The sequence below is a fragment of the Heterocephalus glaber genome, unplaced genomic scaffold (genome assembly GCF_053883595.1).
Source record: "Heterocephalus glaber isolate CG9 unplaced genomic scaffold, H.glaber_assembly_v1.0 deba00001442, whole genome shotgun sequence".
In the NCBI taxonomy this organism is placed as follows: Eukaryota; Metazoa; Chordata; class Mammalia; order Rodentia; family Bathyergidae; genus Heterocephalus; species Heterocephalus glaber.
This window is the reverse complement of record NW_028258296.1, coordinates 38,201,752-38,216,030: the sequence shown is the minus strand read 5'-3', so window position 1 is coordinate 38,216,030 and position 14,279 is coordinate 38,201,752. Positions and strand designations below refer to the sequence as shown.

Here is a 14,279-nt window from a genome sequence, read left to right as displayed (position 1 = left end):
TAACCCAAGTCTTTAATGCAGGTTAAAATGATAATTATTTAAATATTTACATTTTCTTTATTCAAGTAGCAAAAAATACATATAGTTATAAGAGAATGATTATTTCCTCCATGAAATAGAGAAAATTTAATGGAGACACATTGTGAAAAATTCTCTAATTTTCAGCCAGTAATTTTGGGAAGATGGGAGAATTCTGAGAATCATGGGAAGGGTGCCAGAATTGGAATAGGGAGAGGGGAGATTTCATAAGTAGGATCCACATGCCTCAGAATAATTTCCCCTAATAATTAGCACTGATTTTATATAGCCATATTTTAGATTCTTTGAAATGATTAACCTTTTGTTTATTCCACCTATTTGTAGGGTGAAGATGGCTTTCCAGGTTTCAAAGGTGACATGGGTCTTAAGGGTGATAGAGTAAGTAAAAAGAAGATTTGAACTAAAGCTAAAATTATGTGTGTGTTATATATATATATTTCCTATTTTAACATATAGAGGTGCAGGATAAATAAAATGTCTTTTATTTAAGACTTCGTTTAGTCATGTTTTTATATGAAGATTAAACATTTTACATTTTGTTGAGATAGTATAATATCAGTTATTTTCTAGATATTGTTAACTTTTCATGTTTTATAAAACCCACATACGAACACATATAGATGCTTGTCTGCCTATCCAGATCTAAACATGTTTTAAGATGCATAAATGTATCTTAGAAATCACTTAAAAATATGATTTCTTTGTGTATCAGGGAGAAGTTGGTCAAATAGGCCCAAGAGGAGAAGATGGCCCTGAGGGACCCAAAGGTCGCGCAGGTCCAACTGGAGACACAGGTCCTCCTGGCCAAGCAGGAGAGAAGGTTGGTAACCAAATTCACAGATCCTCCATTGGATGATGCTTCATTGTTATTTTTAAATGTTTTACATCAGGGTTAGAGAGCTAGAAGATTTTGTTAAATTTCAAACATATCCGTATATGTTTTAGAGTATTATCATGAGACAAACACATTTATTGGGGTTTTTTTCACTCTTGCATATTTTTTAGGCACCTCAGCTCTTCTCAGTCGTATAGGATTGGCCAGTCAAAAAGGTCTTCTTCAGCAGTAGATGTTGAAAATTTGAGTTATTAAAAGATGAAAGGATCAATGAGCAATGTGGCCTATTTATTGTTTGAGACCTAGTAGATTCATCTTTGTCTCAAAACAAAATGTACATTTTCTTGTTTTTTACATCAACATATATTTTCAAAGAATAAGCATTATAAAAATAATAAGTTCAGGCCTGTCTTCAAGAGATTTTAATTTTAATCTGGTGTTGATACAATCATATATTTTGAAATATTCCCACATAGCTCTAGTAGTCATTGGTTTGAAAGATATTGGTCTATATGCATCATCTCTAAAATATTTGCGAATATTGCATTTAAATTCTGGTGTAAAAATAGGCAGTATTAAAGTTATTGTTTCACAATATTTAGTGATATGCTTAACTTTTATAATATATTATGAAGTTAATTAAGAGAAAAACACTAGAACTATCTAAAGAAAGTATTGCCCCCATTATGTACACTAAAATTAAATATAAATAATATATCCTGATATTTTAATAGATTTCATATACAGAGATATAGATACATAAATATATTTATTCTACAGTGAACATGCTCTTAATCTGTAAAATAAACTCCATGCTATTTAAGAAAAATGTAATGTTCCCTCCTCAACAACATCTTATCTGAGAAGGAAAATATTTTACATAGTTATGATGTAGAGACTGTGGCTACTCAAATAGAAAATACTTCCTTATGTCATGAGGAATTATCTCACGTGACAATTTTGCAATTTTACTGTTTGAAAAGTTGTCATTTTTTGATTGATAAATAATATAGAATTTAAGCACTGGAAAGAGATTCTGGTAAACAAGGACTTACAACAAATACTTCTATTTGAAGTACTCAGTTGCTGATAATTTAGGGCTGTCCTGGGACGTCTTCTCTTCTTAACTCCACTTTTATGTGTAAATGGTCTCTACAAACTATTCTGAGGAATCAGGAGTTTCAACTATCTCATGATTCTTCATATTTAATATTTCTTTAGTACATATACATTTATTGAAGTTATATATCCCCATATTGAAAATACAAACAAATTTTCTCTCCAGATTTATTTTAAAATGATTCTAAAATACATAAGCATATACATTTTGTTGTAGTAATTAGCAAAGAATATAGATAGCTTTAGGATCATACTTAGAGAATTTCATAAACCTTGCAATCAATGGCATAAAACAAGGTATAATTAAATATCCAAGGCTACATCATTATAAGTGTACTTCATAGGGCCTGTTTGAATATTTTCCATCTGAAGACTGCTTATATCTATGCAGTATTAATCATAACTCTGGCAACTATTCTGTTCAAGCTATAATAAAAGTCTCATAAACTGTCCTTAATTCTTTGCCTTGCTTTATTAAGATTTTTTATTCATAAAATTCTGTTAATCTTTTAACATTTCCTATACTAATTCAGACTTCTGTTTTTTTTCCATTATTATTTTTTAAAATTCACATTTGATGTGATACTTTATGCTTACTAATATTTAAGGCTTTAAAACATAATACTTTATACTACATATTCTTTTATAAGTATCTTATTACAGAAAATAAAGCACACACTTTATAAAGTTCCACACTTTATTCATTTCATATATTTATCTTTTTATTTATTTATTTATTTATTTTTGTTATTAATTTTTTTTTTAATTTTAGGGGAAACTTGGAGTTCCAGGATTACCAGGATATCCAGGAAGACAAGGTCAAAAGGTGAAATATAATTACCTTGATTTTTATAGTTTACCAGTATGTTATAAAAACACTGAAAATTTTTCCTAAAGTTTTATGATAAGCTTAAATTTTGTATGATAGAGAAGTTAAGAACTTGAAATAGAATTTCACAATGGAAAATTGTAGAATGTGTAAGTATCTGGAGTCAAGGGATCTTAGAGAGTGTAATTGATTATGTTGTGGAGCAATTTATGAGAAAAGTCATGAAAGGAGGGCAAAATTTGCAACTGACTTGTAATTGGAATGAGGACTTTTCCAAGGAGGACTATTAGAATATGTTAATGTTATAAAATGGATGATGACTTAGGACAAATAACAGCTTTTGATTCCAATTAAATCTCCTTGAGGGTTTTAATTAGTACTTGATTTTTTTGAAAGAAGAATAATACAATTTTACCCACTTTATTGGCCCTCATTCTGCCAGTATTTGATTCCTAAGACTGACAAAACCAATCACCACAAACTTGACTTAAAACCATGGAAATTTACTTTCTCACAGTTCTGAAGGACAGAAGTCTAAAGTCAAGGTATCAGGAGGGTTTCACTTCCTCCAGTAACTCTAGGAAAGGAATTGTCTTTGCCCCTTCCAATTTCTGTTGGCTTCAGGTGTTGTTGGCTTGAATATGTGTAACTCCAGGCTTTGCCCCATATTTATATGACCTTTTTATTCTTGTTTGTCTGTCTCTTCTCTTCTGTCATTTACAAAGACATTTATCATGGGATGTAGGAACAACCTGAGTAATCCAGGAAAATCTTTCAAGATTTTTAATTTAATTATATTTGTGGAAGACTTTTTTATTTTTATTATCAAAGAGGGTAATCATCTCAGGTTGTAGAGGTTTGGACATGTCGAATCTTTTGCTTTTGGTGAATTATGATTTGACCTAGTATGCCACTGAAATCTCATTTTTTGTTTTGGTTTTGTTTATTTATTCATTTTGGAGACCGGGTGACATTGTGTAGTTCATTCTAGCCTTTAGCCAACTATGTAACACAGGCTGGTCTCAAACTGGTGACAAACCTCCTGCCTCAGCCTCTCAAGTGTTGGGATTACAGGTATACACCACCATCATGGCTGAAATTTGGATATTTGAAATTTATATAGCTCAATTATAAAAAAGATGGCTTTAAAATTTCATGTTTACCTTGGTGTCCTATTGTTTTTTTCTAGCTAATTGTAAAATTTTGCTAAGGCTGCACTTGATACATTTATTATTTACATTAAGGTGGCTGCATGAATTAATATGTAAATGTTGAATACTAGTATTGCAGTCATGCATGCATACTCATGTTTATAGCATGTCAATTACAGCATAGTTTATAGTTTTAAGTATATGTACACAAGGCTCTCTATCTGTATCACTCTGTCTCCCTATCCAAATTTGACCTGTTCAATCATAGCGTAAATCCTAGTTATGTGTATCCTCATATATACATTTATTAATAATTTTCACAGGTAACCAGTGAGAGATACAGTGTCCTCCCCCTGAACAAATGTGATCTCCATGCACTGTGTCAAATCATCATCACATAATAACAGTACTTTAGGTTTTTCTGTCGTGTTGTCTTTTAAGTTTTGAGATTCCAGAAAAATTATTTTTGTGTAGTAGTTTGCAAATATTATAATTTTATCCCTTCTAAGATAAGATTCACACCATCTGTGTTTTTAAAAAATACAAGCATAAATATTTGTCTTTACATAGAAAGTAGTGATTAATAGATTTTACTTTTTAAATATTGTCTCTAATATATTGATTGCTCTGTCATCAGTTGCTTTTCATTCAAATGTGAAGAATTTTCACAAATATTATGAGTTAATGAAGCCATTCACCAAATAACCCATGACCTTTATCTATCCTTAGACTAGTTCATGAATTCTTTTATTTCCCCAATTGAATTACAATTGTAAGGTTCTTTCATTTTTATTTAAATATATAGAAAACTGTCATAATATTACTTGAATAAGTACAATTTTATTTTATGAGCTTATTTGAAATTCTGATCCTTTTTTGGTTCCTCTAAGTCAATTCTCTAATCAATATTACTTGAATTACTTTTATTAGCAAAATGTAACAGAATGACTAAAGAGATGTATTTCTTTCTAGAGGAGTCAAACTTACCCTTTATCCTGAATGCCTGGTATTCTAGTCATTATCTTTTATATTGCTTTTTTCATAACTAAGTATTTTTTAATGATCAAAAAGCTTTTAGGTTTCTCATTTCTAAAGCAAAAATGTAGGGCACATCAAAGATCAAAGATAGCTTCACATTTTTTTCCCTACATGGAAGACAATGAATTTTAAACAATGTCTTGATTATACTAAAAGTGAAATTTGGCTGTTAATCTCTTTGAAGCAATGTAAGGGCTATAATTAGACACTTTAATTTATTCAATGTTTTAGAAGCAATATCAACTTTAATAGGTATTCAAATATGCACCACAAAATGTACTATACGTTAATAGCTGCTTCAAAATGATGTTTATTTTAAATTAGTGTAATTTTATAATTCAAACAGCATTCAAAGTAATTTTGAAAATTTTACATTTATTGACTGAGATAATATCACTATTATCTTTTGACTATCATCTTGTATTTTTGTTTTCTCCATTCAAAAGCAGGTAGGTAGGTACTATCTTTTTATAGAACTTGTGCATTTTCTTAGGATAATTTTTAAATGGAAAAAGGAAAAAATTGATTCCCACATATTATAAACTGCTTAATTGGTACATTAACCTTTTTGTGTTGTTTTACACACAATTTCCTAGAGTAAAAATGATATAAGACAATAAGAGTATTATAAATTTAGGCATAAGAACAATGTGCTTAATTGACTACGTAAGTGTTCCTAGTGCATTCGAATAGATACATAATTAAATATTTGTTGCCAAATAAAATTTGATTCATGTAAATTATTTCCATATTGTATTATACTCAGTGTTAGCTTTTTAGAATATTCACACATTGAAAGTTTATCAGATGTTTTTCTACTAAGTATTATTATAACCTAAGTATATAATATTCACTACTTTGAAATTGGGATAGAGCTAGTTATCTCCCACATGTTGGTAATACTTTATTTTTCCCTATTCTTTCTTACTGTACATGTTTAAGAATCAACTTCCAAGTATTCACAAACATTTGAGTACATATGACCTAAATAGCAGATTCCCAGGGTTTCCCCCCAATAGAATCTTTCAGTTTCAGTAGTTCTGGAGTATGACTTGATAAGTTTTTATTTTTAGCAACACTTAAGATTTTTTGGATATGGAGGAGCCACTCACCACATTACTTTTAGGAGGATAGTTCAGTATAAATGAGTTGATTCAAAAAAGCATGGAAGGTATTGAAGTCAGAGGAGAATGCTTTTTCTCTTATTACAGGAGGTAGTATCTACAAATTTGAATGTCTGTTACCCTCTGCTAGAGACTTTGGACATAATGCATTTAATCCATACAGTATTCTGAGTAGGAAAATTGAATATTTGGAAACCCTCCAACATCTTCAGGCACATCCAGTTAGCAAGTAAGGAATGGGATTTAAACCCTAATGTACTCTTGTTTATTGATTTAATAAAGAAGCAAACCAGTCTCAATCATGATCAAAGGACTCTCTGACATGATAAAAACTTGAGCATATGCACAAAGGGAAGTTATAGGATTTAGTTAATGGATTTTATTGTATTCCATCTGTAAAATGTAGCCAGTTTTAGACTAAATGAAATAATATTTCTATTTAGTACTACATTTGATAATAATCATTATTAATTATCTATTACTACCATTTTGTACCCAACATTCTTTATTCCAGTCTCCCACAAATTCCAAAATAACCATAACATGTAATTACTGCCCTCATTTTGTAGAAGAAAAAATATTCTCAAAGGGATAAAAAATGTACACAACTGAATTTGCTGATATATGAAAGACCTAGGTTTTGAATTTAGATCTTCAGAATTCCGAACACAAAATTTTAGTATTAAAGCTCTGACTTGGACTACCAGCTAAGTGTAATCACATTCAAATGGTAAAGAAAAATGTGGAGGGAGATTTTTCCATGTATATGATTTAATTCAGTTCTAAAAGTTTAAAATATTCAACTAAAAAGTGATATGTACACAAATACAAATTTAACTCAAAAATAGTTATTAATCTCCCTATTTTTATGTTTGACTATTCATATAGATGAAAATATCATTTTTTTTCTTTAGCATTGAATCAGGCATGGAGACTGAGTTAAAATATATTTTACATGAAATTTCCTCTAATGTTATTTTAAAATTAAAAATATATTTGGTTAATTATTTTACTTTTAAAGATAAATACTAAAATATGTTTTATCCATTCATGTTTTCCTGCTTCCAGGATTTCAGATGCCATTGTAAGTTTATTTTCAAATACATAAATGGAGATCATACAGTATCTTCAAATTAAATATATAGTTAATAATTATATTTTCTGACTTAAAAACATCAGCTATTTAAGAATCACTGTTTTCCAGGAAAAGAATCACAACTTATGCCCTGCAAATTTTAATTACCATATTCAATGTTCCATATTTTTATAATTTCAGGGTTCCACTGGATTTCCTGGGTTCCCGGGTGCCAATGGGGAGAAAGGTGCACGGGTATGATAGATAAATACATTGTCCGGAATTAGCTAATGAAAATGTCTCTGCATGAACAGTTGACTCATAATTTACTGTGGTACATTGCATATTGAAATTATTTGAACTGAACTTTCTTAGGGAGTAGCTGGCAAACCAGGCCCTCGAGGTCAACGTGGACCAACGGTGAGCGCCTTTATTTAAACTAGTGATTTTCATTTTGTATTTAGTTTTGCAGAGTAATGTTTTTGTGCCTTTGCATTTGCTTAGCATTGGATTATTTTGTCTTTTGCTCTCATATGCAGGGTCCTCGAGGTTCCAGAGGAGCAAGAGGTCCCACGGGGAAACCAGGGCCAAAGGTACTGTGGGAACTCCTTCCTTTTGATTGTTGCAGCAAATTCCCCTTTTGGAGGATCGATGCAGCCAAAAAGAATCAAAGCTGATTTTTTTCTTTTCTTTTCTCTTCTTTTTTGCTTTTCTTTCTCTTTTTGCTTTTTATTTGCCAGGGAACTTCAGGTGGTGATGGTCCTCCTGGCCCTCCAGGTGAAAGAGTAAGTATGATACAACCTCATAATATAAAATGAAAATTAATATTTTGTGCAGGTGTTTACATTTCTTGGAAGAGATACGTGTACACATTCATCCACAGTTTAAAAAATTCTTCTTCTTTAATTTACTTCTCATATCAATCAAAAGCTTGATTGTTACATACAACTAATTTGTTATGGAAATGAGAGAAATGATGTGTGTAATTAATTTGTCGAAGATATTACATTTAATTTAGGCCACAATTTTTTAAATTCCAAATATGCTTAAAATACCTATACTGTGTTATCCACTTTTCTTGTTTTTTATATAAATACTCAATTTGTTTATGGAGCAAGCAGCAACATTATTCTGGTAAAATGCAAGCTATCAGTGGCCATTAAGCCACAATTGATATACATTTTAATTCAAGATAAAATATTTATTCCAGTAAATAGAAAAACTATTTAATAAATTGATTTTCAATTGATATAAAATAAAGTGAAATAAGATGAGCAAATATACCCTTTGTTGGCTTTTTTGGTATAATGCAACATTTTTATAAAAGCCAAATTTTTGAATGTTATTCTCTTGCAAGAATTTTAAATAAAGATGTCTGTATTATATTGAAAGAAATTAGAATCATTTCTTATTATTCTATAATATATTTCAATATTATGTAGTCATATTAATACATTTTGGAATATCATTATTTGAAGCATAGTGGTTATTTAGTGAAAAGAAAACAAACATCTTGTAATATATTTTTTTCAAAACTGGGAATGAGTAATAGTTGTTGAGTAAGAAGCAATGAGTAAAACTTAATTCTGTTTGTGACAAAAATGTAAGTAGATAAAACACAATATTAAACATTTACCTAGAGTTACTGTATGGTTTTTGCACATATTAATTTAAACTTTTAAATTTATTTATTTGTGTGTGTGTGCTTTTTTTTTTGTCTTTTTTTGGTTTTTCTTTTTAATTCAGTAGGTTTATTGGTCCATTTAAGGTACACAATACGATGACGTTCATCATTGGGAATTTGTACCTTTACATGATATATCTTGGTTCTTATTTTTTTCCCCATTCCTCTGCCCTCCCTTCCAACCCTCTGCCCCTCCCTAAACAAAAATCTTTGTTTCCATTTTTTTCCTTTTCTCATATTTATTCCTGTCCCTTCTTTCCTTTCACTTATGAATAATAGATAATGTGAAATAGGAAGAAAAGGTCCAAAGGAGAAGGGGAAGTAGGAGATGTAAGGGAAACTTTCAAATTTATTTTCATTCTTGATGGACTTTTTCCAAATTAAGTCCATTCATCCTGTACATTTTGAATTCATAAATAATACATATATTTGATTGACTTTGTGGTTAAAACCATTTTAATAAGAAGATACAGTTTAATTAAAATGGTTGAATCATGATGTAGAGCCCAACAATATAAAAAAGTACAGCACAACTGAGGTTTTTTAAAGCACAAACCATTCCCTTTTTATGTGATTTGTTTATGCATTCCAAAATTTCATAATTAGTTGTATCACTTTAAAGTAAATGCCCTTTTAGTGATACTACATTTTAATTTGGAAACAATAATGTGACCCACCAGTGTGATTACTATAAGTATAAAAATTCTTTGAGAGTGAGAAAAGTACATTTTGTGAATCAAAGAAAAATTGTTTTGTTTTTAATTCAGAAAGATGCATTTTCAATATTAATAGATTTTCCATTTATATATAGAAAGAACATACTTTCTATATTCTATCTAGTAGATGTTACCTTTCTCCTAATCTGCCTTCATTTACTTGAAAGGAGTTTTAAATATTTTGACTATTTTAGTTTGTCTCTTAAGCATACAATTTGAAGAATATTTGAAGTAATACTACATCATATTTTTTTCAAAATATATGAATTGGTAGGTTCAGGGAGAGAATTTTGTGATAACATTAAATTAAAAATTACAATTCTTATTTTTGATTATTTCAAAGGACTCCTTTAATAACATATGAATATTTAACTATATATGAATATATGTATTTTTATTAAAGATTCTGCAAATTAAATGTTATCCTTCATAAAGATGATTTGAAGATAATATGTACTTGTCATTAAAATTAGTTAATATAGCTTGCAATTGGTTTTTAAATTTCCAGACTTATCAAGATAAGTAATAAAAATAAAGAACCAAAATATCTAATTAAATTTCAATTTTACATAAGCATTGAGTAACTTTGGCAAAACTATGTCATTTGTAGTAATTAATGCATTTTAAAGACTATTCATTATTCACCTAAAATTCAAATTTGGCTAGACACTGGATATATTATCTGCTGACCCTAGTTGGTTTCCAATACAATATTTATACTGAGTCTTTAAATACTTGTTTACCTCACCCAAAAACTCTAGTGGATCCACTTTATCTGTCAGGTTTTTGTCCCAAGCCATGGGTGCTTGAAACAGCTGACATTAGTGGACCTTATAAAATCTGTATTTTTCCCTATACGTACACATATACATATGGTTAAATTTAATTTATCAAGTACAGTAAAATATTTATATAACTAATAATAAGTAGAATTTAACATACTGTAATACAATTGCCAGCACCACTACTTTTATTCTGTAAGGCCATTATTAAGTAAAAGAAGGGTTACTGGAACATAACCATTGGAGTACTGACAGGGCATCCATAACTGAGACAGTTACTAAGACTAATGAGTGGCTAGTGTATATACCTTGGATATGCTAAACAAAGTGATGAAGGACATGTCATTTTTGTTGTGCTACTTAAAACAGTTCACACTTTAAAAATTATAAATTGTTTATTTCTGGAATTTCCCATTTAATAATTTCAAAGGAGGACTAATTATAAGTAACTGACTGCAGAAAGTGAAACTGAAGATAAGGGGGCTATTATATTTTAATACAAAAAGAAAATGTGAACATTTTTCTTGGAATTTCAGAAAGCAAGACAGTTTTTTCTTCTTTATTTGCTCTGAAGTAGTGATTTTGAAAATGTTTCTTTCTTAAAGAAATTTAAATTAAAAAATATAGATTATTAAAATTAGCTATATTTTATAAAGCAAAGATATTTTAGGAAATTAGAAAAGTAGAGTTTGCCACAAAATAAAATATGATCTTAAATTTTTGTATGTAAAATGATTTTTAAAGTTTTCTTAAGGTATTATATTTAAGAATTATAGTTCTGTAGTTTAATGTCAATTTAAAAAGTGTATAAATTTGTAAAATATGCCTATTGTTTTGTTAATTTTATATGCTACCTTTTTAAAAACTACATGAAAAAATTTGAGCCTTTTTGTTTGTTTGTTTTGGTGGCAAATTTTCACATTTATTAAAGGTATGAAAAACCCAGAAGAAATGGGGAAGGATGGGCTCCACATAGCGAGTCTGGGCCAAGTAAAAAGGGAGGAAAAAATAAATGTAAAATACATACCCTACAGTATAGGGTGGGATATCTTGAAAAGATACTATAGCCTCTTTTTTTTTTATTTTAAGATGTTAATAGTGACAAAATTCTGGTGATATCAGGACTAGCCTTGACAGTAGAATGACAATGAAATTTTCCTTGCAAAGGCTAAACTGATATCTCAAAAAATAAAATTCTATCAAAGCCCATTGTTAGCAAACTTCATTTTTATTAGAAAATACATAAATCCTACCCTAATTCCATTACTTATGAAACTGTATTTCTATTATATTTTATTTTATATATCTAGTTTGTAAATACAATGACTGTTCTGTGCCAATATAGGATTGTCTTTTACCCGTCCTTTCTGTCAGCAATACAATCACTGTTCTAGGGTTTACTTTATGCTACTTAAGGATATATAAGGATGAAATTTGAATACTATAATTCATTAAGCATCAAGCCAAGAATGATACATGTTTAGATTGAATGTTAATGAGAATAATTATACAATAAGCTTCTTTTATTTTTTCTATCAAAGAAGTTTATACATTAAATGAGATATTGACATTCTCAAAAATAAATATATTTTAAATAGACTAGTGCAAGGTATTTTCTATCATTTTTTTTTTGTACCAGGAATCGAACTCGGGACCTTGCTCTTGCAAGGCAGGCGCCAGAACCACTGAGCTAAATCCCCGGCCCACTATCATTTTTTTTTTAAACAATCACTTATTTCTCACTTAGTTATATCTGACTAGAGCCAGAACATATTTAGAATCGATTTTTTTGAGTAAGTGGTGCACTTTGAGACCATAATTTTAAGTGAAATAAATCAGACACACAAGTTTAAATATTGCATCGTTTCCCTTGTGTGAGAAACCCTAAGGGTAAACGAGGAGCAAAATGGATGATAGACATTGGAAAGCACAAAGAACATATTCAAACAGGAAAGGAAACAACAGGGTGGGGCAGGGGAGTGAGGGAAAAGAGTTTTAAAAAAAAAAGAAAATGGAAGGGAAAAAATGGAAACAAAGCTTTTGTAAATGAGGAGGGGAAGGAGGGAAGGGAGGAGAATGGGAAAGAAAAAGATTAAAATATATTTTCTACAGGTAAAAATTCCCCATGATAAATGTGATCTTTGTGTACTGCAAATATATTCTATATAAAAAATAAACAATAAAAAGATTAAAAATTCTTCGTCAATTATTGTCATTCTGGAATGCCATAGAAGTGAATTGAAATATCTTCTCTTTTGGCTTAGAATATTTCCAGCCAATATTAAAAGTAAAAATAAAAAATTCTGTAGTATTTCTCAACTCATATATATTCTATTTACTTTTTATATGATCTCTAAATATTTAGTCTTCCAGAAATAAAAAAAGAATAGTGTGAAGTGCAATTTTAAATAGTGACAAATCTATTTGCTTTGATTTTAACAACACTCATCATTTTGCACTTCATAACTGTCACTATGGTTAAGAAGTTGAATACTACATTGCATTTTACCTATAGAAATAAAATACAGCATATAATAATGTATCATTTAAGACATACTGTTAATTTTTTTCCTCTGCTTTTTTTTTTTTTTTAGGGTCCTCAAGGACCTCAGGGCCCAGTTGGATTCCCTGGACCAAAAGGCCCTCCTGTAAGTGTCATAGTTTCTCCTCTCTTCCTTCCTTCCTTCCTCCTTCCTTCCCATCCTTTCTCTCTTTTTCTCTCTCTCTGTCTCCGTTCAACAATATTTCTATATTTCTGAGAGTCATGGGTTATATTTTAAATAAGTTTTATATGTAAATATTGATAAAATCCCTGTAAAATAAAATTGAAGTAAAGGTCAAGAATAAATTTTCAATTTATGAAGTTTACAGATTATTTTGAATATAATTCAAGCTTCTCTGATTAAGTGTTCTTTTAAAGTACATCAAAGACCTGAACAATATGAATACTATTTTTTCAACTACTCTTCTATTACAAAGTGCTTATTGTTAATGACATTAAAATTGTTACCACATATTAAATATTTGGTAAGGTGGAATTTCCTTTTATTTTTCCATCTCCAAAGAGAATCCTCCATTCCTATTTAATTATAATTTCCTAAACACCCTCCAATATTCTGGTACTACTTATGTAACATTAAGATTTATTTATTCAAAATGTTTTTGTCTCTACAATCATTTTCCTTAGGAAATGCAAAGGTAATTTTTGTTCAATAATATCCTTTCTATAAAATTTGTTTAAATCAATTCTCTCCCTCTCTCTCTCTCTTTAACTTTTGAGACAGGGTCTCACTATGTAGTTCAGGCTGGCTTTGAACTCACTATGTAGCCCAGGTTGGCCTCGAACTTGTGATGATCTTCCTGCCTCAGTCTCCAGAGTACTGGGATTATAGGCTCACATCCGGTTGATATGTACTTTTTTAATATCATTATAAATATCTTTATAAAGTTAATTGAAGAACTTCATTTTCATCCTTGTATATTCTTTGACACAGAGCAGACTTTGTTTTCTGTTCTTTTTGGGGGTGGGGGCCTATTTAGTTTCTTTAAACTAGAATCAACTTACCCACTTTTGTACTACAGAGATTCTTGGAATGCATTCTGTGGCCCAGCAGTGTCAGCAGCATCTGTTGCATTGTTAGAAATGCCGTCTCACATTTCCTAATCAAAACTCTGTAGAGGGACCCAGTTTGTGTTTCAGCAAATGCGCCAGATAGATTTGATACATGCTAAAGTTTGTGTACGATTCCGCATATCTGGACTAGACAATATGGCCCAAACTTTAATGAACACACAAATCAATGGTGAAGTATTTACTTTGAAGTATGAATGCATATTAAATATTGAATGATGAGGTAATCTCCACTTTTTTGCAATAATTTTTGACA

General features: G+C 29.8%; 1 protein-coding gene across 7 annotated transcripts in view; it reads left to right on the top strand.

The window, feature by feature from the left end:
* Col11a1 (collagen type XI alpha 1 chain) overlaps positions 1 to 14,279 on the top strand; it is a 702,155-nt gene that overhangs the window by 610,064 nt on the left and 77,812 nt on the right. For all 7 annotated transcript variants that reach the window (XM_021247828.2, XM_004869152.4, XM_021247827.2 and 4 more), the window contains 8 exons: positions 364 to 417; positions 752 to 859; positions 2,766 to 2,819; positions 7,412 to 7,465; positions 7,586 to 7,630; positions 7,750 to 7,803; positions 7,951 to 7,995; positions 12,987 to 13,040. In XM_021247828.2, the coding sequence (XP_021103487.1) occupies positions 364 to 417; positions 752 to 859; positions 2,766 to 2,819; positions 7,412 to 7,465; positions 7,586 to 7,630; positions 7,750 to 7,803; positions 7,951 to 7,995; positions 12,987 to 13,040 (468 nt within the window). The remainder of the gene's footprint in view (positions 1 to 363; positions 418 to 751; positions 860 to 2,765; positions 2,820 to 7,411; positions 7,466 to 7,585; positions 7,631 to 7,749; positions 7,804 to 7,950; positions 7,996 to 12,986; positions 13,041 to 14,279) is intronic.